The sequence below is a fragment of the Trichosurus vulpecula genome, chromosome 5, assembly GCF_011100635.1.
Source record: "Trichosurus vulpecula isolate mTriVul1 chromosome 5, mTriVul1.pri, whole genome shotgun sequence".
Classification (NCBI taxonomy): Eukaryota; Metazoa; Chordata; class Mammalia; order Diprotodontia; family Phalangeridae; genus Trichosurus; species Trichosurus vulpecula.
This window is the reverse complement of record NC_050577.1, coordinates 164,293,802-164,321,104: the sequence shown is the minus strand read 5'-3', so window position 1 is coordinate 164,321,104 and position 27,303 is coordinate 164,293,802. Positions and strand designations below refer to the sequence as shown.

The 27,303-nt window shown below is 38.0% G+C and overlaps 1 protein-coding gene across 1 annotated transcript in view; it reads left to right on the top strand.

Moving 5' to 3' along the window:
* Positions 1 to 27,303, top strand: part of ELAPOR2 (endosome-lysosome associated apoptosis and autophagy regulator family member 2) — a 196,938-nt gene that overhangs the window by 124,363 nt on the left and 45,272 nt on the right. The window contains exons 7-14 of the mRNA XM_036762173.1: positions 1,914 to 2,066; positions 2,601 to 2,689; positions 11,605 to 11,785; positions 12,893 to 13,021; positions 18,916 to 19,006; positions 19,780 to 19,882; positions 23,310 to 23,447; positions 26,210 to 26,473. Of these exons, the coding sequence (XP_036618068.1) occupies positions 1,914 to 2,066; positions 2,601 to 2,689; positions 11,605 to 11,785; positions 12,893 to 13,021; positions 18,916 to 19,006; positions 19,780 to 19,882; positions 23,310 to 23,447; positions 26,210 to 26,473 (1,148 nt within the window). The remainder of the gene's footprint in view (positions 1 to 1,913; positions 2,067 to 2,600; positions 2,690 to 11,604; positions 11,786 to 12,892; positions 13,022 to 18,915; positions 19,007 to 19,779; positions 19,883 to 23,309; positions 23,448 to 26,209; positions 26,474 to 27,303) is intronic.

Sequence of the window (27,303 nt, the reverse complement as noted above, 5' to 3'; positions counted from 1 at the left end):
ACAAAAAGGTCAAGATTTATTAGTTGAGAAAGAAGAAATGAAGGTCCAGGACAGAGCTTCCAGGGAAAACCATGTTTAGGCGATAAAAGCAGGATCCAACAATGGAAACTGAGAAGTAGAGGCAGCCAGTGTTTCTAATAGTTTGGCAGAGACAGGGAGAAGATGATATCAGATAATAGTTTGAGGGGACAGCAGGGTCAAGTGGAAGTTTTTTTCCTTCTTTCTAAAGTTAAATTTTATTGATGCCTTTTCTTTGACCAGTAAAATTATACTTCTAGAGATAATCATTTCCTACCTTTGCCCCCAAATGAACCCTCTCATAATAACAAAGGAAAAGAGTTCTGTGTAAACACCCCACACAATGACCACTTCCCTCAAGTATGCAACATTCTTCCTCAGTTTCTTCTGAGAGGATAGAGTTATTTTTTATTATCTGTTCTCTGGGACTATTATTGGTTTTTCATTTACTCGGAGTTTAGTGACCTTTTCCCTAACATTACTGTAGTTGTGTATATTTGTTATTTTGATTCTGCTTATCAGCTGTGTCTTAGTTTATATAAGTCTTTTTTTAGTTCAGTGAATACTTCTTATTTGTCAATTCTTACCGCATAGTGATAGTTCATTACATTTGTAAACTTGGATTTGTCTAAGCCATCCTCCAATTTGTGGGCATCCAGTTTATTTCTAGTTGTGTCTGCTATCATAAAGAGGTGCTGCTGTGAATATTTTTGAATATATTGGAACTTTGTTTCTGTCTTTGACCTCAGTCATGACATGAGGACAACAGTTGGTCATGTAAGAAGGACCACTTCATCCTCTGTCCAGTGGAAGGAGCTCAGAGAAAATATTTAGAGTACCTGGTTCACATTTTATTCCTGACTTTTACAATCTGGGGATGTGGTGCAAATCATTTAACCATTTTGGGCCTCAACTTCCTCATACATAAAATGAAATATTATACTGGATCTAGATCTATGATTCTCAGGGAGTGAAGCAAATACAGAGAGTAAATGAAGATATAGAGGGATTTTGAGCGATGGAGTAGAGGAAATGAGGAAGGTCATGACTTCTTTTGTCCTCTTAGATTAAGTGGTGAGATCATTGGCTGAGAGATCATTGGTTGGAAGGCAGTGAAAGTTATCATGTAAATTTGTAGAAGGTAGGGTGTTATGGAAGATCAATAATAGGAGAGGTCCCTTATAGTAAACGGGGATCAGGGAAGGCTTTCTTGAGAAGGTACTACCTAAGCTTGTCCTTGAAAGAAGGGGAGGATTTCAACATGTGCAAGTGTGGGCAAGAGATCATTCTAGGAATGAGGAAAAACCTACACAAAGGGATTTTGGCTTTATCACATATCTCTATCTCTTTTACAGGAGAGTAGCTACGTGATAAAGCTACAAAGCTAGCTTGAGATTGTGGAGGTCCTTGGAGTATTTATTTTATCCAGAGGGAATAGGGAGCTATCGAAGGTTTTTGAGAATTAGCTCAATAGATTAGAAAGGTTACTTTGGCAGTTGTGTAAAGTTTGGATTAGATAGGGAAGAGACTAGAAGCAAGGAGAACAATTAGAAGGATATGAAAAAATTCCAAATGAGAGATAATATCTGAATTAGGATGGTGGCAGTAGGAAAGAATGAATACAAAAGATTATAGGATCTTTGATTCAGACATAGAAAGGACCTTATCTAGCTCAAATTCTTTTACCAAGGAGGGAACTGAGGCTCAGAGATGAAGTGAATTACTGAGGTCATAGAGGTGGTAAGGGACAGAACTAGGATTCAAATTCAATTCCTCTAACTCCAAATCCAACTCTCTTTTCAATGTACCATCATATCATGGAAATGAAATTGACATGTTATCTGGGTTGTATTATATCTTTCCTCCCATTCAGTCTCTGTTCTTTTATTTCACAGGTGTTGCATACACATCAGAATGTTTTCCCTGCAAGCCAGGCACATTCAGTGACAAGCCAGGTTTATCCAACTGCCAGGTTTGCCCTAGAAACACCTATTCTGAGAAAGGTGCTAAAGAATGCATAAAATGTAAAGAAGACACCCAGTTTGCAGGTAGGGATGTTCTCATGAGGAATTATGCTTTCTTTCTGAATAGGATTTTTATATCATATAAATGCACAAAATACTAAAACTGAAAGGGTGGTATGAAAGTCTTTCTTGGCTAAACTATAAAGTGAGAGCAGTTTGAGTTCTTACTCTTTATGCTTTTTGTCCTCAGTTTCTCCTTTGTTACAATGCTTTTCCTACAATACTTTGGGAGCCTACTGTTCTTTGTTCTCTCCTTGAAACAGAGAGCTCCCAGTATCTGGGTAGAGTAAATGTGACTGGAGCTAAGAAGATTTGCTATGATATCAAAATAGCCAATTTATAATTAAATATGTTTAAATAATGTTGGTCTTTAGAAAAAGGAACTACCCTTCCAATATTCTATCACTATAAAAGAGCCAAGAGAAACACAGCATCCCTTTTGTCTTAGAGGGAATCAGAATCTATTTCAATCTCACTTGTTGATTCAATCATTTCCCTTTTTTTCTGGCATCCAAAATGAAGTGCTCCATTTCTGAAACTCACTTTTTTGCATTGCAGATGAAGGATCTAGCCAATGTATGGAGCGCCCTCCTTGTACACAAAAAGACTACTTTCAGATTCATACTCCATGTGATGATGAAGGAAAGGTACAGTTGTGAAGCCTCCTACCACCCATCAATTTAAGCCTCCTTGTATTTAGTCACAAGGGAGTTAGGTTACGCTGTGATAGGATCCTACATCTATAGCTAGCTGGGACCTCTGGAGGCCATCTGATCTGATTCTTTCATTTTGTAGATGAGCAAGTTGAGAACCAAGGAAGTTAATAGACTTGCCCAAGATCATAGAGGTAGTGAACATCAGAGGTTTGCTTTGAACCCAAATCTTCAGTTTCCAAAGTCAGTGATAAGAAGATGAATTTAAGCAGGACACATTCAAGAACTTTTTTTCTTCTAGAAATAGTCATTTCTAAACTTGTAACTCTAAATTTTATACATTAAGTCACAGGGAACTAATGTCTCAGAACTCTTTAATTTTTTTGTACCACAGTGGGTTTCATCAGTTAAAAACCATGCAGCTGTTGGGTAATGCAGTTTTTGGCAAATAGCAGTATAATTGCATTAGCAAATGCAAAGTAATCAGCATAAAACTCTACTTTGCCAGAGGGAGAATGTGTCTATAGACTCTGTAAGTTTCCCTGCCATTCTCTTAATTAAAGAATCCAGAGACACTGCATGAATAAAGCAAAAATAGCGTTAAAAAAAGGCAAGTTTCTCATCTTTTTTTTGCATTTGGGAAATAAATGCATTGCTTCTGAGCTTATTGGATGGTGAATGCAGGACATAGTTTCTTTTATATACCAGATCTTCCTTCACATTTATACTTTAATAATAATTATACTTTAATGATAACTTGGTTTGTCAAGTTTTCAGAGAATGGATTTTTTGAGAATTTAACAGTAAAACTATACTAATATTCACAATACAGTAAAACCTTATCAGCCTACAATAACTCAGAGGGAGGCTTATTTGAATTAGTTAAATATCTAAATTATAATATATTTTAAAGCTACAAATGGTTTATCATTTCCAAATACATACAGCGACTTAAACCAACAGTTGCTAACTAACAAAGAAGTTCCTGCTTTAACAAGCAGGTTGTTTGTAGTTAGCTTGGATCATAGAATCATAGATTCAGAAAGGGAAGTGACTTTAGATTATTGAGCCCAATGCCCTCATTTTGCAGATGAGGAAACTGAGGTATAGAGAAATTAAGTGACTTGGTCAGGGTCACTCAGTTTGTAATTGTCTAAGGTAGGTTATGAAGCTGGACTTCCCAATTTAGTGGCCAGAGCTATATCCACTGAACCACACACTAGGATGGATTAAAAAAAGGTTTTTCTTAAGCATATTCCCTGTAAGTTTAATTGTATTAACATAGTGAATTATGCTTTTGATTACTAGTAAAATAAATTTCAACCAAATCTACCTCAGAATGATCATTAATTTAATATTGATTACTCCCAAATCAATAAGATTCTACTATATCCAGACTATTTGAGTCTTTATTGTATTACAAAAAAGATACATGAAAGGTCAAAATCACAAAGTCTTATGGGAAGATAACTCAATTATGCAAGTTAATAATTGACCTAGACCTAAATGAAATATGCAGTGGATTCAAACAAAATACATTGAATGTAGTATCTTTCTTGTTTTTTATCATTATATTATCATTTGACTACGTAATCATCTAGAAAAGGTTGGATGCCATTCGTGAATGTGATTAGGAAAAAGTAGAAGAACTTTGCAGGTTTATGATTCTTTTAAACTTCATCTGCAAGCTTAGTGTAAGTATTAAGTTTACAATTCTAGCAATTTTACTCATAAATCTAAATATCTAATGGTAAGTTTCAGCAGATGTGTCAAGACTTAGTATTTCCGTCAGATGAGAAGGTAGCAACAACTATTCACAATGTCCTTTTTATTGAACGATTTGTATGAACTTTAAATTGCTATTTCATGAAATAAGTATTTTCAGTGTTGTTTAATAGCTCACTTTAAGGCAAAAGATATCCATTCACATATTTCTGCCTTTTGAGTTAAGTGTTATTAAATTTACGAGGAGGCCAATGTGCTACACAGTGGGTAGTTAATTAAAAAACAATAACTTTCAATGTGAAGAGATCTCATGTGTTAGGAAGACTCCTGGATTTAGAGTCAGAGTTCCTTATTTGGGATTTCAATCCTGCCTCTGCCATGTAATTATTTTACCTTGGATAAGTCACTACATATCTCTGAACCTCTGTTTCTTTATTTGTAAAATGAGGGGCTTGGACTAACTGACCTTTTAGTCTCTTCCAGTTTTGAATACATTCAACTGAAATTGTTGGTTTTTTTTTTCAAGGTTAGCAATGAGATCTAACTGTTCAATCTAATGGCTATTTCTCTTTGCTCCTCTTTTTGACCTCTCTGTAGCATTTGACAGTTAACCAACACTTCTTTCTAGATCATTTCTCTCCCCTATAGTTTTGTGACACTACAGTTGTCCCTTCTCCATTGTGACTTTCCCTATTGTGGTTTTGCTATATTGCAGATTGGCATAAGAAATTAAATGGGAATGTTGGGAGAGTTCCATGGAAGTCACAGGCCACACATGAAGGCCAGTAGATGACACAGAAAAAGTTTAGAAACTCAAAAATGTGTAAAATATATGTATAGTATTATATAATATCAGCATATTTTATCTTGTAATACCATAATAATTCAGACTTCTTCCTTGGTATGAAGGGAAGGCAAAAAAAATTTGCATAGATTTTCCAGATCAAGGGGTGCCCCTGATCCCCACAATGTGAAAGGCAGTAACTGTGCTTTCTCCTGGTTTTTTACTGTCCTTTTTTCTCCTTTTCAGCTCTTTTGTTAGTATCTGTGTGCCTTTTACTTTGGATGTTCCCCAAGGGTCTTTCCTGGGTTTTCTTTTCTTCTCTTTTTATACTCTCTATTGGTGATCTCATTGATCCTCATGTGTTCAACCATCATCCTGTTACAGATGATGCCCAGATCATTGTATGAGCTCCAGTCTCTATCCCGAGTTCTAGTGTCATATTGCCAACTGCTTTTTAGGTATCTCTAGCTTGATGTCCCAAAGGAATCTCAAACTTAACGGGTCTAGAATAGAACTTAAAATCCTCTGCTCTGGTAGTTCTCATTTAGTGGTCTGTGAACTCCTTTGGGGTTCAAAGCAATGTGCAATGAGGCTGTGCTCAAAATTCTTAACATCATCTTAAGTAGTAAATAATTGCCAAATTACATTACAAATATATTTTTATATATTCAAGCCCAATCCCTACCAGAGTGTTAACACTTTTAAAAAAAAAGGTTATGATGGTTCATGGAGCAAAAACCATTGGGAACCTCTTCATAACCATCCTTCCTCCAAACTTCACCATTTCTGTTGAGGGTCCCACTATCCTTCTAGTCATTCAAGGTTATAAACATGGAGTCATCCTTGAATCTTCACTTTCCTTTGGCTCCCTTACCCCCTCCCTTATCTAATCCTTAGTGTAGTCTCAGTTCATTCTGACCCGGCAGTTATCCCCTCTTCTCCACTTATACATCCCTAGTGAATGATGGCAATGGGCTACTGATTGGACTCCTAGCTTTCCAGGCTTTTCTTTCTGAAATCTATCTTCCTCACAGTTGCCCAGGTAATCATTCCAAACCCAGAGTGACAGAATCACAGAATTTCAGATCAAGAAGAGTCTTCAGTTCTGTTTAACCCATTCCTGAAAAAAAAATTCTCTCTATGATATATCTGGCAAGCTTTTGCTTGAAGACCTTAAGTGAGGAGAAATGTATAACCTCCTGAGGCAGCCCATTCCAACTTCAATTCTGATTATTGAGAGGGTGCAGCTAGGTGGTACAGTGGATAGAGTACTGGGCCTGGAGGCAAAAAGACTCCTCTTTCTGAGTTCAAATCTGGCCTCAGACACTTACTAGTTGTGTGACCCTGGGCAAGTCACTTAACTCTGCCTTAGTTTCCTCATCTGTGAAATGAGCTGGAGAGGGAAATGGCAAGCTACTTCAGTATCTTTGCCAAGAAAGCCCCAAATGGGGTCATTAAGAGTCACATGATTCAAATGACTGAACAACAACAGTTATTGAGAAGTTTTTTTTATTTCTAATCCAACCCTCTGGAGCCAATTGCTAGTCATGCATCTCTCTTCCATGAATATTCTTGATGACAGTTATCAAGCTTGCCAATGTCATAACCCCTCTTAAGGCCGTCGGTGACTCTCTGGCATCTAGGATCCAATACAAATTCCTCAACCATTTGAAACCCTTTACGATCTGGCCCCAGCCTAACTTTCCAGCCTTATTTTGCCCTTCTCTCTTTTACATATTCTCTTTTCTGGCTTAACTAGACTATTTGTTTTCCCCTGAGGTTGGCATGCCATTTCCTTCCTCTGTGCTTTTGAAAAGTCAGTTCCCCATGTCCCCATGTTCACCTCTACCTGTTAGAATCTGTAACTGCATTCCAGTCTTAGCTCATGGGCTGTTTCCTATGGGAGAGAGATATTTTCTCTCCTTCTCAGTTCAAGGGTACTTAACCATTTTTTTGTGTCATCAGTAAGGGTCCTTAGTAGCCATTTGTCCAACCAATGCCTATGAAGAGATTTTCTCTATGATGCATCTGGCAAGCTTTGACAGTTTGGTGAATCGATGGAGTCTTCCTCAGAATAATGTTTTTGAATGAATAAGCAAAATACATACGATTACAAAGGAAACTATGTTGAAATATAATTATCATTTTTTTTGAAGTTCATGGACCCCAGGTTAAGAATCCCTGCTAGTTATTAGTGGTCTCTGCTCCCTCAAATTATAATGTTTGAACCCGTCTATTTATATGTTGTATCCTTGCTGTAGGATGTAAGCTTCTTAAGACCAGGGAATATTTTTCATTTCAACTTTATTTCCTAGCTCAGTGCCTTGCACGTAGAAGACTCTTCAAAAGGCTCATTGAATTAGATTGGATTGTGTCTGTCTAACTGGATTTAAGGCAATTATTTCTATGACGTCTATGCCTGCACAATTATTTGCCTTAATCTCATCTTTTACAGAGAAATAGAATTCGTGCTTAGTAGGTAGATGACTTGTCCATGGATGGTTATGTGATATTCTCTTTGTGGTTTAGTTAATTTGTGGTTCCAGACAGACTCTAATACTCATAGCCATTTCCGTATCTGTGCTTTCTGCCACGTTCTCTTCTGTCTTCCTTTATAGCTTCATTCTTAACATCTGAGGAGAGCTTTGAGTTGATTTCAGAACAGAAGTATCCATTTAGTTCTTTGTAAGAGACACCTTTCAGGCATGAAACAGAGGTTGTTGTCTTTTGTGCTTACTAAAAAAAAACCACAAAACTTTAGTTATTTGAGGACTTGAAGATCCCTAACTTTTATTGGGAAACTTTTCTTGGGCATTAGAATTAATTCAATTTGATTCAACATATATTTGCTGATGTTAGACTATGTATAACTAAAATTCTATCCTGATTGCATGGTACCATCATTATTATATTATCACTAAATTTTTGTTAAAAGTCTACTAAATGCGTAGAAAGGCAGCATGGTAGAGATCTAGGCTCAAATCCAGGAAGACCTGGGATCAAGTCCCATTTCCAATAGGTACATAGGTTGTATAGCCTCCTCGACCAACTCACTTAACCCCTTAGGGGTCTACGCAACTCTCTAAGACTGGAAGTTGCAGAGAAGGTACTAAACAGTACTGGAAGAGGGAGTTTCCTTAACCTGCAGCCTCCATGACAGTTAAATTAAAGATCCAGTCCTCATCTCAGTCCCTATATACATTGTAGTAATTTGTCATTGTCCATTGTGGAAAAGCATACCATGTAATTTAGGGTTCTTAAGAAACCTGTAGCCTGAATGGGAAAAACAGGATAAACTGTCAGATAACAGTATGGATGGAAATAAGTAAATGGGGCTACTATACACAAATGGTGTAGCCTAAGTCTGGATCACTACAACAGGCTGCCTCTATCAAGAGAAACTGTTAAATTAAGATATACCACATGCCTTTAAGAAAGTTCAACATAAAAAATCAGACATTTACAAAGCAGATTAATTTAGGAGTAATTATTTGCTATGGAAGGATCTGTCACATGATTCTTTTCAATAATGATCTTCCATTGTATGGGAGTAGTTATGTCCCTAAGTATATATAATCACATACACAGGTATGACTTTGGTAGAATTTCTAACGCTCAGAAAAGATAGAGTATGTGACAATATGTGGTAGTAAAAAGAGCATTGTACTTGTAGTTAGAAGAACTGGTTTTTATTCTACTTACTACCTTTGTTATCTTGGACAAATCACTTTTCTCTTGTGGGCATTGGGTTCCTCTTCTACAGAACATGAAAGGGGTACAATATATGATCATGAAAGACTATTTCCAGCTCTAAATCTATGGCTATTATGATCCAACATACATTCACTGGAAATTAGTTATGCCAAACTGACCTCATTTTCTTCCTTGTTAGGGTTATTAATTTGGCAGTTTATCTATAGGCACATGATATGCCTTAATTTGACACTTTCACTTCATAGAGGCAGCCTGTTGTAGTGAGCCAGACTTAGGCACTCAGCTTCTAATCTCAGCTCTGTTGCTAGCTGGGCTGAATTCACTTAAACCGTCTGGGTCTTAGATTTTACATCTGCAAAATGAAGAAGTTGGATTAGATGCTATCTAAGGTCCTTTGTGGCTGATTCTATATGCTTGTGGAAAAGATGGAATAATCAATCAACAATCATTTATGAGTCTGCTAAATGTATAGAAAGGTAGTATGGTAATGATTCAGCCTTGAATCCAGGAAGACCTAGGATCAAGTCACGCTTCAATAGGTCCTGATTGTATAACCTTGGTCAACTCATATATTGTATTCTGAAGTTTATCTATATCAAGGAAGGGCTGCACATCTATCTTCTCTGAATGGATTCATATTCCTTAGGATCTTAAAATTTTTTCTTTCATTATGAAATAGGTTATTAACTCATTTACCAAGCTCATCTTTCATAAGATAATCTGATTTAATTTTTTTCTTTGACCTTCTAGTCATTCTAAATTTTTTAAAATAGGAATGCAAGAAGAGACAGCTTTTGAAGAATTCCATTTAAAAGATCCCCAGCAAACATGTTGATTTTTGTTAAATATCAACACCCACGAACATTTTAATATAGTCTTTCTGCAAGCATTTATTAAGTACTGAAGAAATGTTGAACATAGTACTAAGTACTGGGGGTGCAAACAAAGGTGAAAACAGACCCTGCCCTCAAGGAGCTCATATTCTAGTGTTGTATTGAGAAACTGCAAGCTTCTCAACACAAGGACTGTTGTGTGTGAAGAACAGCAAGTAGGGTCATCATTGTAGCTGGAATGGTAGGTAGGAGACAAGTCATATATATATATATATATATATATATATATATATTCATTCATATACATACACATGTGTATGGCAAGGCTCCACATGTAAGAGCTGTCCTCTGCATGTAGCATAGGGGAGTTATTGTGTGGCTCAAAGGGAACTCAATGAAGATTTGAGGACTCTGCCTCTTATTTTCCCCAGCTCTGCCCTGCCCCCTTACACAGTTGAGACAGTCCCATGCCAATGGACTTTGGGACTGAGGTTGGATATATGCAATTGGTATTAAATTATATTAAATTTAACATGATAGTACAACTGCTCTGCTTAGTGTCCCCAATATGGTTTCTTTTTTACCTTGTGAGTCAATTTAAACTGTAACCAATGTTATTTCATTTAATGAAATCCCTTGGTTTTTCTAGAGTTGAAAGCCCTTTATAACTAGAGGGGCTAAGTGATTCTCTCAGCATCTCAGCAAGGCAAAGCTTACCCATTATTTCATAGATGGCAAATTGAGGTGGACAGGTGCAATGACTGGCCAAAGTGAATTGCTTAGAGAGGCCATAATGTGTGAGCTGAAAGAACTGAGATCATTTAAGAAAGAAAAATGCCATTTATGACTCTGCTGGGCAATGTGTCTTTTCTAAATAATCTTGTTGAAATAATTTGACTTTTATATCTTCCTGAGGAGATTCTTGAGGAAAAAGTCAATGACCTACAAGGATTTTCTGTTACTGGGTTTCTATCATTGGAAATAGCTCTTCAGAATAACCATTGAAATTCTGATTTACCAACCCACCTTCTAAAATTATTAGACTGACCACTTGACTGTTTCCTGAAGAGGACAGAATTATCCAGGACAGAAGCCTGGATCTTTAAGGAAAGGAAACTTTTAATTCTCTTGCAGCTGTAATTTTGATTTTTTTCCTCTTTTTATTTGGGCCATTCTTTTTGGTGCTTTTCGGATATATTTACTGAGGATCCTTTAAATGGAACTATGTTCTTCAAAGGCTGTCTCCTCTTGCATTCCTGTTTAAAAAAATAGAATGACTATCGAGTTAGAGAAAAAAGTTAAATCAGATTACCTTATGAAAGATGAGCTTGGTAAATGAGTTAATAACATAATTGATTTATTTAGAATACATGTGTAAGTACCTTATTTTTTATACTATGTGCCAAAGAATGAAAGAAAAGTTCCTTATCCCTAAATGCCTCTAAGTGAAAGAAATGTTCTAGTCACCTCTCATCTCCTGTTTGTGTACTTAATATTAGGTATTAGAAAGACTGTGATCGATTTCCAAATGCTATGAAATAATAGAATACCAAAGAAATGCTTCTTACTATACTATCTGCTGCATTTTCTTAAAAGAATATTTTCTTTAAATGATCAGGGAAGGAGAGACCCTGTAGACTGATGTCCCTCATTGGTGCTTAAATGTCTTTTTTTTCCCGTTTCTCCCATGATTTTACATTGCTTTCTGACTATTGGGCAGCCTTTGTACAATGATCCACAGCCTGTCAGTTACTGTAATATGTCCTAGCTATGCTCCAGCTGAGATCATTTAGGTGTTTGGAATCTTAACATAATTGAGACCCAATATGTGACTTGTATGCTTCTCCTTACAGACACAGATAATGTACAAGTGGATAGAGCCCAAGATATGCCAAGAGGACCTCACAGATGCTGTGAGGCTTCCCCCTTCTGGAGAGAAGAGGGATTGTCCACCCTGCAACCCAGGCTTTTATAACAACGGCTCATCTTCTTGTACTCCTTGCCCACATGGAACATTTTCAGATGGAACGCAGGGTAGGAATTTAGCTTTCCCCAGAATGCAATCTTCACAGAAATTCTTTCATGAGAGATCATCTATAGCTAATGCAGGGGTTCTAAATGTTCCAGTGACAAGCCTGATGAAACCTGTGACCCCTTTCTTAGAAAAATGTTTTTAAAAACATAAAATAGAACAAGTAAGATTACAAATGAAATGAATTATGTAGAAATAAAATTTCCTTTCTCTCTCTCTTTCTCTTCTTTCTTGATTCCTTCCCTCCTTCCCTCTCTCCTTCCTTCCTTCCTTCCTTCCTTCCTTCCTTCCTTCCTTCCTTCCTTCCTTCCTTCCTTCTTTCCTTCCTTCCAAGTTTTGGACCTCAGATTAAAAACCTCTGTCTCTAATGGAAGGTCTTTTCCTTGGTTCCAGCGCCTTACACTTAGTAGTCACCTAATAAATAATTTAATTGAAGTCAGTTGAATAATGTGTTTAGATCAAAGCCTTTTCAAGTCAAAATAGTTATTATAGCAATAACAACTTGGAATGGGGAAAATGATAACTATCGATTAAAAAGAAATTAAAGATGTGAATATCCCGTCTTAAATGGCATCACTTTAATGTACCATGAGTAAAGACATGTCATTAAATGTGTTAGGTGTTTAATGGGATTTTGTGTGAAGGTTTTGGAAGTGGGACAAACTTTTGTTTTCAGATACTCACAGGAAAATCCCACTAATTTTAGTATTAAGCCTTTCCTTAATTATGGGATGATAGTAATAATAATGCTGAAATGGTAAAGGGCGGTGGCCGCCTTTATGATTTAGGTTTATATTTATATGAATGGGAATTAATCTATGGAAATTAAGTGAGGAAATATTTTTATAAAGTCACTCATTGCTCCTTTCCCTTTTGATTATGAACAAATATATGGATTTTTTTGTCTTGATATTTTTAAAGGTTTTTTTGTTCAGACTTTTTTTTGGGAAATGTTATTGACTCCAAAAGGGCTTAAGAGGTTCTAGAAGCTTCTTCTCCTGGCTCCTAGCTAAAGAATCATCAATGATGCTGGTGAAAGAAAGAGGGGGAACTTTCAGTACCACAACATTGTTGGTGTTATTGTTTTCGTCTATCCTTGTCTCCACTAGAATGCAAGCCATGCCCAGCAGGAACAGAACCCGCTCTGGGGTTTGAGTATAAATGGTGGAACATCTTGCCTGCCAATATGAAAACCTCCTGCTTCAATGTTGGAAACTCAAAATGTGATGGAATGAACGGTGAGTCCAAATCCAGAGCTTCTTGCTGTAGTCAGGAATCACAGGCAGCTGTTTTCTGGCTCATTTCCGTATGAACAGAATCGTGGGGAGCAGGAACCTAAAATGGTTTTACCGTTGTTTTCTTTTACTCCAAATCTAGATATTGTGGTCAAAGGACTATGATTTTTTTTCCTATCATGGTAACACATTCCTTCACCTTCTCATAGGCATGATATGTATGAGTAGGTAATTGAGTGCTTAAGAAGTGAGGTGGTATAGTGGAGAGAATATTGAATTTTACCTGCAAACAGAAGATCTGAATTTGAACCACAGTGCTGACATTAATAGTGATTAATAGTTAATCATTTTAATAATTCAGCAATAATATAACAGACTAATAAATTTAGTACTTTGTTAATATTAGCAATTGATTTATCAGCAATCATTAATAATTGCAGACATTTATAGACAGCTTTAACATTTATGAAGCACTTTACATCCTTTATGCCTTTTGTTCCTCACAACAATTTTGTAAGAGGCAGAGTGCTATAGTGGGTAGATTTGAAGGGAGATTTGAATTCAGATCTTGTCTCTGACATGTATGGCTATGTGACCCAAGGAAGGTCAGTTAACCTTCCAGTGTTCTAGAGTGACCATTTTTAAAGACTGAGTTTCAGAGAAGGTACTGATCTGCATTGATATAGAGGGAGTTTCCTTACCTGAGAGTTTTCTATGTTAGTGATCCCTATCTCAATATCTCATGTCCCTATAGACATGATCATTTTGCTGTGCAAAAAAGTTGTATTTCTGCTTTGTTGTTGTTATTGTTCAGTTGTCTTAGTAGCGTCTGACTCTTTGTCACCCCATTTGGGGTTTTCTTGGCAAAGATACCGGAATGGTTTGCCATTTCCTTCTCCAGGGGATTAAGGCTAACAAGATTAAAACAAGCTAGTGTCTGAGCCTAAATATGAACTCAGGTCTTCCCAAGTCGAGGCCTGGCACTCTATCTGCTGTGCCACCTAGCTGCCCTTTGTGGTTCTGCATTGCCTACCAAATAAAGTCCAGGTTTCTTAGCCTGGCATTTAAGACCCTCCTTTATCTCGTTCCAGTGTTTATATTCAGACTTGTTTTGTACTATTCTCCCTTTAGATACCCTATGAAAACAAAACAGAAACAAGAAAAGTAAGCTACACAATATCCCTTAAGTGCATATTAAGCTTTGCATAGATGCAGGATATTTGGCCCCATATCTCTGCTAATTTCTTGTCTATCAAGGCCCTACTCAAATGGCATCTCCCCCATTTGCCATCCCTGATTCTTCCAGCCTGAAATTATTTCTCCCTAGAGAGTTCCCTATACTTTTGGAACCAAATATCTAGTTCTCATCCTCCCAACAGCACCGTGAAGTAGGTATCCCCATTTTACTGATGAGAAAAAATTGACTCAGGGATGTTTTGACCTACTTCATGATCACACAGTTAGGAGACAGGAGTCTCTCCTGATTCCAAGTCCAGAATTCTACTTATTACAGTACGTTAGTTAAGTCATAGAAATTCAGAACTGGAAGGGACCTTTGTGGCTATCTAGTTCAGCCCCACCCCCACCCAGGAAATTGTATTCTCAACATAAAGCACTCAAAAAATGGTCATCTAACCTCTGCTTAAATACCTCCATTGGGGAGAACCTTCTATCTCCTGAGGCAACCCATTGGACGCTCTAATTGTTAAAATGTTCTTCCTGACCTCACGGCTAATTTCCATCTTTGAAATATCATCCCATGGCTTTTGATTCAGCTCACTAGGGACAAAAAGAGCAGCTCTTCAAATACTTGAGCATAGCTAGCTACCGTGCCCTCCCTGAGACCTCTCTTTTCCAGGTTAGGCAGCTCTATTTCCTCCAATAGATCTTGTATACATGGATCTAAGACCCTCCACCATCTTGGTTGTCCTCCTCAGAATCACTTTCCATTTTACCAATGGCCTTCTTAAATGGTTTCTACTCAGAACCCCAGATGTGGTCTGACTGTGGTTGCTTCCTCATTTTTGGAAGTTTTGCCTCTCTTAATGCAGCCCAATACTGTCCTAGCTTTTTTTGGCTGCATAGCACAGTGCCTGGCACATAGTAGGTGCTTAATAAATGTTTATCCAAAGGATGAATGAGTTTACTCAGCTATAAAATGAAGGTAATAATCACATCCACAGTATCTCCCTCATAGGAATGTTGTAAGGACCAGATGAGACAGTATATTTGAAGTGCTTTGGAAAGTGTTATATAAACATAAGCCATTATGATAAGAATGGATATAGAGCTGGTCTTGAAATAAGGAAGACCTGGGTTCAAGTTTTACCTCTGCCACATACTGTCTGTGAGAACTCAGGTAAGTCACTTAACTCTAGGCATTTCTAAATCCATATATTACACAGGAGATATCAGCCTCAGTTTTCTTCTCTGTAAAATGAGTGTTGGATACTGCAGCCTCTAGGCTCCCTTCCAGCTATAAATTATGTTACCTTTATTGGTAGAGTTTCTCTTCTCATGATTTCTCTATACCAACGAAATCCCTGGTCTAGTCCCAATTCCTATCCTATTATTATACAGACAGTAGCTGTTCACTAGTCTATCGTAGGAGCTACTTATCTCCGGTGCCCAGACAAGTGGGCACCAGTTAGATCTGCCCAGATTATCAAGGGCTTTGTACAGAACAGCCTAGAGCTTGAAAACGTTGTTTTGAAAATTTGGAGAGGATTTAAGTTCTGTAGTGGCTCTGGAACCTTCTGTACTGTGGGATTGGTGGGACATGGGAACAGTCACATTCTAGCTCATCTGCTGTGTCGTAGGAAGCAGAAATAAGGTGAAGGGAGCAGTAGTTGTAGAGAAAACTTGGGTGTTTTTTGAGCTCTTAGATGACCTGCCTTGCCTTGCATTGAAAACTGTGTTTTAGCGGATCTTGGATAAGATGAAATACATATATTGGCTGAGCAGTCTCTGTGCTCCTTTGTTATGCACATACCCCACTGTCTTTGCCCATTAATTATCCCATTCTAAATGCTAATGTTTTTGTCTTTCTCTCAATTTTTATTCCTACCAACTTTGAGCAACCTGAACAGACTAGATCATCAGTGGCCCAGTTAGATCTTTTATGGCTTACTCAATTTTGTTAGCCAAGTAGGAAACACACTCATACTCTGTGAGAAGGATGTTCTCTCCCTCTTTTCCCTTCCTTCTTTCCCCTTCTACTCACACCCCCACCCATTTGTCTCTGTGTGTCTCTGAGTCTCCTTCCTTTCTTCCCTCCCTCTTCCCATGTCTGTCTCTTTGCGCATTTGTCTCTATCTCAGACTCTATCTCCATCTGTCTTTGTCTCCTCTCTCTGTGTGTCTGTCAGTCTTTGTCTTGACTGTTCTTCTGTCTTTGTCTCTCTAACTTTGACTTCGTCTCTCCCTCTCCTCCTTCTGCTCTTCCCCACCCTCCCTTGCTCTCCCTCTTCTTTTCCCTCCCTCCTTTTTCCCCTTTCTCCTTTCCCCTCCTTCTTCTTCCCTCTTCTCCTCTCCCTCCCACTCTCTCTCTTCTACCTTCCTCTCCTTCTCTTCTACCTTCCTTCCTCTTCCTTCCTCCTCATCTCCGTCCTCCTTACCCCTCCTCTTTCCTCCTCTTCCTTTTTCCCTCCCTTCTCTCACTCTCCCCTTTTACTCCCTATCTTTCTCTCCTTTTCCCTCTCCTTTGCTCCTCTCCTACCTTCCCTCCCCTAGAGTTGGCAGCCTGACATAGTTAAACAAACACTGGATTTAGTTGTCAAGAAATAAAATCAGTTCTGGCTTCTACATTTATTAGCTGTGTGTTTATGGAACAAGTCAGTTAATATCTCTGAGCTTCCATTTCCTCAGCTGTAAACTGGAGTTCCTAGTATTTGTACTTCTTACCTAACAGAATTATTGCGAAGAAAGAGCTCTGTGAACTCTGAAGCTCGGTATAAGTGCCGATCAATCCCCTCCATTCCTCCTTTTCCAAACTGAGTGTGGCAGCTGAGTACAGCCCTATTGGTCTACACAGCCCCTCACCCTCCACTGTTAGGCAGCCAGACTCCAGCCAATACACCAGCCTGGCACAGGGCTTTCCAGCCCCAGGTACTTATCTCTTAGCCAAACATCCCTGTTCTCCTTTATCCCCTAGACTGCTTCAGATTTCCCCTTACCAGTGTTGATGTGGAGCAGATCTGCCCAACTTGGCAGTAGGTAGGGGCCAAAATTAAGATATGGTAAACTTCGGCGGCAGATGGGTTTTTAGCAGCTCACTTTCCAAGTAAAGGTATAAAGGGTGGTTGTTGTGGGTCACATGACAAACAGAGCGTGCACAGTGGCAACCCACCAGTGACTAGTGGAAGGCTGGTTAAATGGGGCATGGACAAAATGCTCCTTACATCTTTACTTCTTTTACATCCTCTACATTTTTTGTTGGCTGCCTGAAATCTTTTGGGGGCCTGCAAGCGGCTTGCGGGCCATATACTGTGCAGGCCTGGTTTAGAGTGAGATTTCCAGGTAGTATATCAGAATTTGGAAAAGAAATCTGTTTTACTTTAGAAAGTGTAGGCTTTATGGAGGTACAGAATTATTAGCTTTCTCATTGAAGATTTTTTTTTTCTAAAGCACAAACTTTCAGCTATTTTCTCATAGGGAATTTTGCAAAGAAACATCTTTGCTGGTATCAGGGAGCCTTTTAACGCAGCATTTAATTTGCAACTGAGGTTGACAAGTTAGCACTTCCCCTTCGGGAGTTGTTAACTTTGAGTCTCATGACTGCTGATGATCTTTTTAGCCTCATTTGAAGCTGTTGCAAGAGAACCTTAAACATGTAGAAATGAAGTTTTTGGTAGGAAGTTTTTTTTTAATCACGCATTTATTTGAGGAGAAGCAGAAGGGTAAGAGTGATCATAACTGTGACCTGGGAATAAAGAAACCTGCATGCTAATCCTAGCTCTGCCATGAAATGGCTTTGTGACCTTGCAGAGTTCACTTTACCTCTCTGGGCCTCAGTTTCCTCATCTACAAAATGGGGCCATAGGGATCATTTAGCTCTAATTCCTTTAGCTCTAACATTCCGTGATGAATATATAAGCTGTTTTTCTAAATGATAGGTTAGAAAAGACCATTGCATTCAGAGATAAAAGACTCAAATTTGAGTCCAAACTCTGCTGCTTAACTTGCTGGAAAAATTTTGACAATTCACTAAGTCTTTGAGGGTCTTCGTTTCTTCATCTGTAAAACACAGATAATAATACTGGTATCAGCTATGAGGGATGGCTAGGTGGTGCAGTGGATAGAACTCTGGTAGTTGTGTGACTCTGGGTAAGTCACTTAATCGCTGGCCGCCTCAGTTTCCTCATCTGTAAAATTAGGCTATTAACATATACCCTCTCAGATAAAATTAGGATCTGTAAAATGAGGATAATAACATCTACCTCTTAGGGTTGTTGTGAGGATCGAAAGAGATGATATTTGTAAAGCTTCTAGCACAATACCTGACACATAGTAGATGCTTAACAAATGTTTGTTAAATTAAAAGAAATTTTTTTAAAATCTGCCTCATAGGGTTGTTATAAGGAAAACATCTAGAAAACTATAAAACAATACATGCATTGGTCCTACTGTTCTTATATTATTTGGAGATTTGTGGTCGAGATGTGGGATGCCATCAGTTGAGGAAACTTAGGGGGGAAATGTCACTCCATTTATGCCAATCTGCCTAAGTTTGGCAGCCAATAGTCTTAGAGAGTTCCACAGGTTCATAGATAGCATGTGTCAGTGACTGGTCTTGAACCAAGATATTCCTGATTCCAAGGCTCACTCTTTATCTACTATATATAATTCTATGTTTCATTCTTCTTAATGAAAATACACATTTGGCTTTTATATTTGCAGGTTGGGAGGTGGCTGGAGACCATATCCAGAGTGGGGCAGGAGGCTCGGATAATGATTATCTGATCTTAAACTTGCATATCCCAGGATTTAAGTAAGGAAAATCACTCTGATTCACTGCCCTTAAGAATTTTTGTATTCTTTGCCATAGGAATACTTGAAAGAGAAATTCTTTATGTGTATTAATAAAGTAATATAATACTCTACTAATTCAAATTATTAAGAAATAGTATCAACCACAAGATAATTATCTATAAACTATTTTATAGGATTTGTGATCAGAGACTATTTTAACTCTAAGTCCTACCTTAGTCATTATTTAATTCCAGGAAGTAACAGCTGGAATATTATGTCTAAAATGCTGTAGTAACAAGAATTTGTCGATGCTTCAGAGAGAGAGAGAGAAAGAGAGAGAGAGAGAGAGTGTGTTAGTTATTGGTTAAAGCTAACTACAAGAATATTTTTGTATTTTCTCAACTCTGCCTTCAAATTATGATGCCAACTTGTATAAATCAATTGATCCCAATTTGTCTTTGTTTTGCTCTTGTTGATGGTAGGCATTTATGTCAGAGATCAGAGGAGCTTTATCCCATGATTATGCTTTCAGATGTTTCAGTGTATGATGGCGTCATTTGTACTAACAATGGCAAACAGCCACATTTTGCCACGGGTCTCTAGTTGTCTACGGTACTCTTTATTACTACTTGTTCTAAACACAGTTTGAGGCAAAAATGGAATGAGTAACAGCAGGAGGTCAATGGAACTGAAGCTTTTGGCTTTCATTTTCACTAAAAACTCAAGCCCAATTTGTCTCCAAATTGTATTGAGAACACATTGTAAATATTGCCTTTCTGCTTTGGCAAATAGGCCTCCAACATCCATGACGGGAGCCACAGGTTCTGAACTCGGAAGGATAAGTTTTATTTTTGAGACCATCTGTTCAGCAGACTGTGTGCTGTACTTCATGGTGGTGAGTGAAAAGAGCATCTTTCCATAGCATATGACTCAGCTTGCTACTATATTTCAAGTAGGAATTTCACTGCTATTCAAATATGCAGAAGAACTCATGTTTTTTAAATTTTCTGTTTTTCTTCGTGTTTTCCAAAATTGGGACTGCATCTTTTCAGTGATAAAAGTACCATTCATGTGTGAGTCAATTTTAGAATTACAGAAGAGCAAAAAGTCACTAATAGGCTTGCACCTCTATTGAGAAAAATAGAAAACATAAGAGGGTAGTTCTTTCTTGCTTTGCTTTGCTTCCCTTCCCCTTTGCTGTACCCCAACCCACACTCATATCAGAAGCCTGGAAGATAGAAGTGAATGTGGGTGGAATGATATAATTAAGTAGGGATAAAAATAAGAACACCAAAAAAGAGAAGTAAAATGAATGGAGGATAGAAGAGAATTAGAGAGCAGGGAGTACTAAAGAAGCAGACAAAGGTCTTTGTTCTCCATCACAGAAATCAGAGCAAACTTGGCCTCTTTCAGTTCAAAGTACATATGTCTCAGTTATGAGGTGGAGGACAGATATGTTGGGCATAATCTGCTCATTTTACTTTCTTTAATGAATATCAGGCAGAAAGTGGCCCTTAGCCAATGTATCTGTGTTATGACTAATGTTGCCAAATTCATGAATCAGTGGTCTTTATTGTGAAGGATAATAACTTGTTAGGTTAACTAAGACTATATTTTGATTCAATTTTTCAGTTGTTTGCAGTCAATATAGCAAGGATTTGTGATTATCCCTTTGGCCAAAGAAGATCATAGCTGATCTGTGGTTTAGTAGAGAAGTGTTAGAGCAGAGATTCTTAACCTGAAGTCCATGAATTTGGTTTAAAAAATATATGTATGTATACTGATACATATATCTACATACATAAATGTATCTATATACATATAAAATGTATTTTACTGTCATTTCCTTTATAATCCTATACATTTTATTTTGTACTTTTAAAAATATTATTTCAAGAAAGTCTTGAGGCTTCATGATATTGCCAAGGGGGCCAGAAAGGCAGGAGTTGCTTAGAACTCAGGGAGGTCACATAGTTAGGGACAAATGTATGATTTGAACAAAGTCTTTCCTGATTCTAGGTCTAACACTCTATTACTCTATGCTGTTTCCTTTTCCCTACTAGCCTCCCATGTACTAGGCAAATGAAAAATTATAAAGATAAGCTCAGTGAGGGTAGGGACTTTATAATCTAGTAAGGGGATAAGACATATACATAGATAACTATAGTGTATATTGATATCTGGTACAAAGCAAAGTATTATGTGAGGTCTGAGGAAGAAGGTTGTTCTACACAGTGGAAATGAGTGTGTGTGTGTGTGTGGTAGGAGGAGTGATCAAGGAATGCTTAAGAGTAGATTTTAGTGGTATTTGAGTTGGACTTTAAAGAATGGCCAAGAATTAAACTGGCAAAGAGAGAGAGAGGAAAGGGCATTCTAAGTATGGAGAACAGTGTTTACAAAGGTGTGGAGGAGGGAAATCACAGCACACATTCAGAAGACAGAATAGTCCAGTTTGACTGGTGGTAGAGTGCCTGGAGTGGGGTGATATCAGGTACAATTGGAAAGGTAGATTGTAGAAGGCCTTGAATGCCAAACAAAGAATATTAAACATTACTCAGTAAGCAGAGATGAGTTACTGATGGATTTTGATAAATGGAGAAACATGATAAAATTTGTGCGACAGGAAGATTAAGATGGATCGGAACACAGAGAACAGAGGCAGGAAGGCTTGTTAGGAGGCTATTGGAAGAGTTGTTATGAGAGTAGTAGCCATCAGACTAGAGAGTAGGAGATGTTTGTTGTCATTGAGTTGTGTTTGACTCTTCATGACCTCATTTGGGGTTTTCTTGGCAAAGGTACAGGAGTGGTTTGTCATTTCCTTTTCTAGCTCATTTTACAAATGAGGAACTGAGGCAAATACACAGCTAGTAAGGATCTGAGGCTGATTTGAACTTGGATCCTCCTGACCCCGGGGGCTGTGCTCTAACCACCGTGCCATCTAGCTGCCCCAAATGTTGTTGCATTGTTTTTTAGTCTTGTCTAATTCCTCATGACCACATTTGGGGTTTTCTTGAAAAGATAGTGGAGAGGTTTGCTATTTCCTTTTCCAGCTTATTTCATAAATGAGGGAACAGAGGCTAATGGGGTTAAGTGAGTTGCCCAGGATCGCACAGCTAGTAAGTGTCCAAGGCTGGATTTAAACTGAGGAAGATGAGTCTGTGACTCCAGGCCTGGCACCCTATCCACTGCACCACCCTGCCATCACCAAACTTGTAGAAGTGGACAGTCTTTGTACCTAAGGGATGAGGGAGAGAGAAGTGAGATTTAAACCTGAGCTCTGATTATATGTTCTAGGAATTATTGACTGAGTTTAGGTTTCTCCTTTGAAATGTTAGATGGGTAGAATTTTAAAAATTTATCTCTAGTTATTAACCTAGTTAAGTTTGGAAACCCTTATCACCAGGTGGGCCACTAGGTGGTGAATTTTCCAGACACCAGAACTCTTAAAGACCCTCCACCAAGTTATAGAAGAATTCTGATTTATTTCAATGGAGGGAAGAACCACATGGATGATAATATAGATTCTTGAAATATTTGTTGTAAACTAAATGTTTTCTGCAGCTGGATGGGGCAGTGAACAGACTGTTAGCCCTGGAGTCAGGAAGGCTCATCTCCTTGAGTTCAAATCTGGCCTCAGATACTTACTAGTTGTGTGACACTGGGCAAGTCACTTAACCTTGTTTGCCTCAGTTTCCTCATTTGTAAAATGAGCTGGAAAAGGAAATGGCAAACCACTTCAATATCTTTGCCAAGAAAAGCCTAATGGGGTCATGAAGAATTGGGCAAGACTGAAGAACAACAAACATTTTCTACTTTGCTAAAGCTTTGAGAGGCAACTTTAACATAGTTGGTGCCCTGATTACTAGGTACTAAAGTTTGTTGCATACTTGCGTAATCTTGGAAGAATTTAAGGGGCCTGGGACTTTATGAAGGTGGTCCCTGTTCAGAGCATTTAACAGTATAACTCGTGCACAAATCATGATGGTGTCCTGAGGTTTTAGTATAGTGTCTGGCACATAGTGCATAATAAATACTTTTTCGTTTATTTGTTCGTAAGTTCATTCATTCTTTCATCTACCTGTATATACAAAGGATGTTCTCAAAATCTTTTTTTTCACTTTTCAGTTTTAGTATCTTAGTTCAATTTTAAGCTTCAGTAGTTTAAAATTGCAGTAAAACTTTGGGCATACCCTAAATACACATAAATACCTTTTCTGAATTCTATTATCCCCACATTTATGTATATCTTTATTTAATATAATGAGTTTATATTAAGATTGAGTCTGTGTTGACTTTATATGTATTTTTCCAATGCATTTTAGGATATTAATAGAAAAAATACCAACGTGGTGGAATCCTGGGGTGGAACCAAAGAAAAACAAGCTTATACCCACATCATTTTCAAGAATGCAACATTCACATTTACGTGGGCGTTCCAGAGAACGAATCAGGGCCAAGATGTAAGTGCCAGCTACCTTTTCAGGATCGGCATAGTGCTGTTTTCCAAGGTGCCCAGAATAGTTTGTTTCACATTTAATTCAACTGGTAGTGGCAGTGAGACAGGGAACAGAGGGCATTTGGAGTCAGAGGAGCTGGGCTCTAATGCTACTCTGCCACTTGTACAATTTTGGCAAATTGTTTATTTCTTTGGGTTTCATTTTCTCATCTGTAAAATGAAGGGGACTGGACTTGGTGACTACCTCTTAGCTTTAAATCTGTAACGCTATGTGCTTTTGATCAGGAATACCATTGACTTCATATTCCATACTCTGGTTATGTAATAATTCACCAGATTTCTGGAGTAAACGTGTTAGGAAAATACAAAGGGCTCAATAATGTAATGTCATCTTTATAAATTTCTCCTCTTATTCTGAGCTTTATTCCCCCCTGGAAATAAATCCTCGTTTTCAACTATTTCAGAAGCTAATACCTTTAGGATATTTCATGCACTAATAGGTGATGATAGCATCAATTGGGAATTGGTTGAGTAAGTTATGGTACATGAATGTGATTGAATATATTGTGCCATAAGAAATGATGAAGAGGATGGTTTCAGAGAAACCTGAGAAGACTTATATGATCTGAATCAAAGTGAAGAGATCAGAATCAGGGAAAAAAAACTTTATGTAATAATAACAACAGTATTGTAAAGACAAACAACTTTGAAAGACTTAGCAACCCTGATCAACATAATGGCTAACTGTAGTCCTAGAGGATTTGAGATGAAACATGTTATCCATCTCTAGATAGAGAGCTGATAGACTCAGAGTGTAGATTGAGGCATATTATTATTTTTGGACATGGCCAATGTGGGAATTTGCTTTGCTTTAATATACATGTTTACAACAGAGTTTTTTCTCTTGCTTTTTTCAATGAGGGAGTAGGGGAAGAAGAAGTGGGAGAAAGAGAATTTAGATCTGAAAATAAAATAAAATTGAATTTACAAAAGAAAATTAAAAAACCTGGTGGAACCTCTAATCTCATATGAAAGCTGCTTATTAGACTCTGCTCCATGATATGTGTTATAGGATAAGCTTTATAAACCTCTCCCTGCTCTTTCGTAGCTGGATAACTGAGGCTCAGAGATGTTATTGTTGGACCCAAATCATGGAGGTAATTAGTGACAGAGGCAGAACATCAATTTACATTTTTTGATTCCTAGTCCAGTGTTCTATCTACTAGATCATACCGTCTCATGCTATCTCAATAAATGTAGCTTGTTTTAGTGAATAGCATGCTTGACTTGGTTAGGAGGACTTGAATTCAGATACCTCCTCTGACACTCACTAACTGTGTGGCAGTAATTAAGTCTCAAAAACTGGATCTCAATTTTCTTATCTATAAAATGAGGATAGGATTGTTTAAAGTACCTTCTCCATAAGTTCATTGTGACATCAAGTGAAATGTTGGCTGTCAAACCTGTGGCAAACCTTAAAGCGAGTTATTTATATTTGTACTATATATATATATTTTTAAACATGTGATTTTATTGACATAGAGAACTCTCAGGAAGAAACTTTCACTACCAATGCAGATTGATACCTTTACCCAAAAGACTTGAATTTAGGTCTTCATGACTTCTAGGTCAACTTGTTATCCCCTGTGCCATGCCCGTATTATTAATTGTTCAACAAGCAATTATCCTACACTCAGTGTTGTGCCAGGCACTATGTAAAGTGCAGGAGATTTTTTTAAAAAGGCAAACAAATGAAAAAAAAATCCCAACAACCCAGTCTTGGCCTTCAAGGAGCTGTCTATTAGAGAGATAGTAGATACTATATCTATATATCTATTTATACATATATATATATACACACATATATACATATATACACATATATATATACATATACATACATATACATATACATGTATATATATATATATATGTAGTATCTACATAAGGTCTGTTCCAATATTAAAAGCTCTTTTAGTTCTGAGGTCTATAGATATACCCAAGTTCATTCACATTACGGTGGTCCATTGGCAGGAAGGGAAGGGAATATGTGTTTGTACAACATTTTCTATATGCCAGGCACTGTGTTAAGCACTTTTTATAAATATTATCTTATTCTATCCTCACAACAACCCTGTGAGGTAAGTGTTCTTGTTTTCCTCATTTTATAGTTGAGAAAATTAATTTTTCAGTTGAATAAAGTGAGGCAGGTTAAGTGACCATATCTAGTATTTGAGGTCAAATTTGAACTCAACCATTCCTGACTCTGGGCAGCTAGGTGATGTAGAGTGCTGGACCTGGAGTCAGCAAGACTCAACTTCCTGAGTTCAAATCTGTCCACTTAAACTTGTTTGCTTCAGTTTCCTCATGTGTAAAATGAGCTGGAGAAAGAAATGGCAAGACTACTCCAGTATCTTTGCCAAGAAAGCTCCTGAAATTAGGCCACGAAGAGTTGGACACAACTGAAATGACTCAGTGTAATAACTTCCTGACTCTAGCCTCAATGCTCTATTTACCGCACCATCAGCTAGCCATAAAAATTAAACTCCAGGAACCCTATTCCCTTGGATCCGTGGCTATTAGAGCATTGTGATTATTCGTTAAAAAAGTGGAAAGGAGAAACACCCTTCCATGGCTAGTCATCTTGCCGTGGATGGTGGCATTGTGATTCTGGTGTTCTTTTGATAATGTCCTTCTTAAACAGGTAATTAGGTAGCATGCTCTTACCCTTAAGAAAGGAGTCATTGTTCTCTGTTCTCCTTGCAGAGTAGACGGTTTATCAATGACATGGTGAAAATCTATTCTATCACAACTACAAATGCGGTCGATGGAGTGGCGTCATCTTGCCGGGCCTGTGCCCTGGGTTCTCAACAGTCAGGTTCCTCATGTGTACCCTGTCCGCCTGGGCACTACATTGAGAAAGAGACCAACCAGTGCAAGGAATGTCCACCCGACACCTACCTGTCCATACATCAGGTCTATGGCAAGGAGGCTTGTATTCCATGTGGGCCAGGAAGCAAAAGTGCCCAGGTAACCTCACTCTCCTTTTAGTACCTATGGCATCTCCCTCCCTTCTCTGTCTGCTGAGTTGCTTTCATCCCTTCAACACTCAAATCAATTGATACTTCCTTTTATCGTCCCTAATTCCTGTGGTTGGCAGTAGCTTTATTTTTCTGATCTTATCTGGCAGTTTGTTTTATTCTCTCATGCCTCATGTAATGAAAGAGAGAGAGAGAGAGGGAGAGAGAGAAACACACAGATGGGCAGCCTGTATTGGTATGTTCGCCCTTCCCCCAACCCAAAATATGAAAGCAAAGAAGTTAGAGCTTCCATAGAGAATTATTTAGAGACAACATGACATAGTAGGAGGCTAGAATTAGATTTGGGAAGAACTGGGTTGAAATCCTGCCCCTTACACTTACTAGCTGTGCGATCTTAGGCAAGTCACTTACCTTCTCTGAGCCTTGGGTTCCACATCTGTAAAATGGGAATAATGGTACCAGAGAGGGGAATCTGTGGTCTTGAGGCCACATGTGGCCCTCTAGGTCCTTGGGTGTGGTCCCTTTCCTGAATCCACACTTCACAGAATAAATCCCCTTAATAAAAGGATTTGTTCTGTAAAACTTGGACTCAGTCAAAAGGCTGCCCCCAAGGACCTAGAGTCTAGACCACATGTGGCAGCAGGTTCCCCACCCCCACTCTATACCTACCTCACCAGGTTGTGGTGCTGATGAGAATACTACTACAGCTGGTAGCTAGCATTTGCAACACTTAAGGTTTGCGAAGTGCTTTATACATATTGTTTTATCCTCACAATAACCTTGGGAAGTAGGTGCTATCATTACTCCTAGTTTATAGAG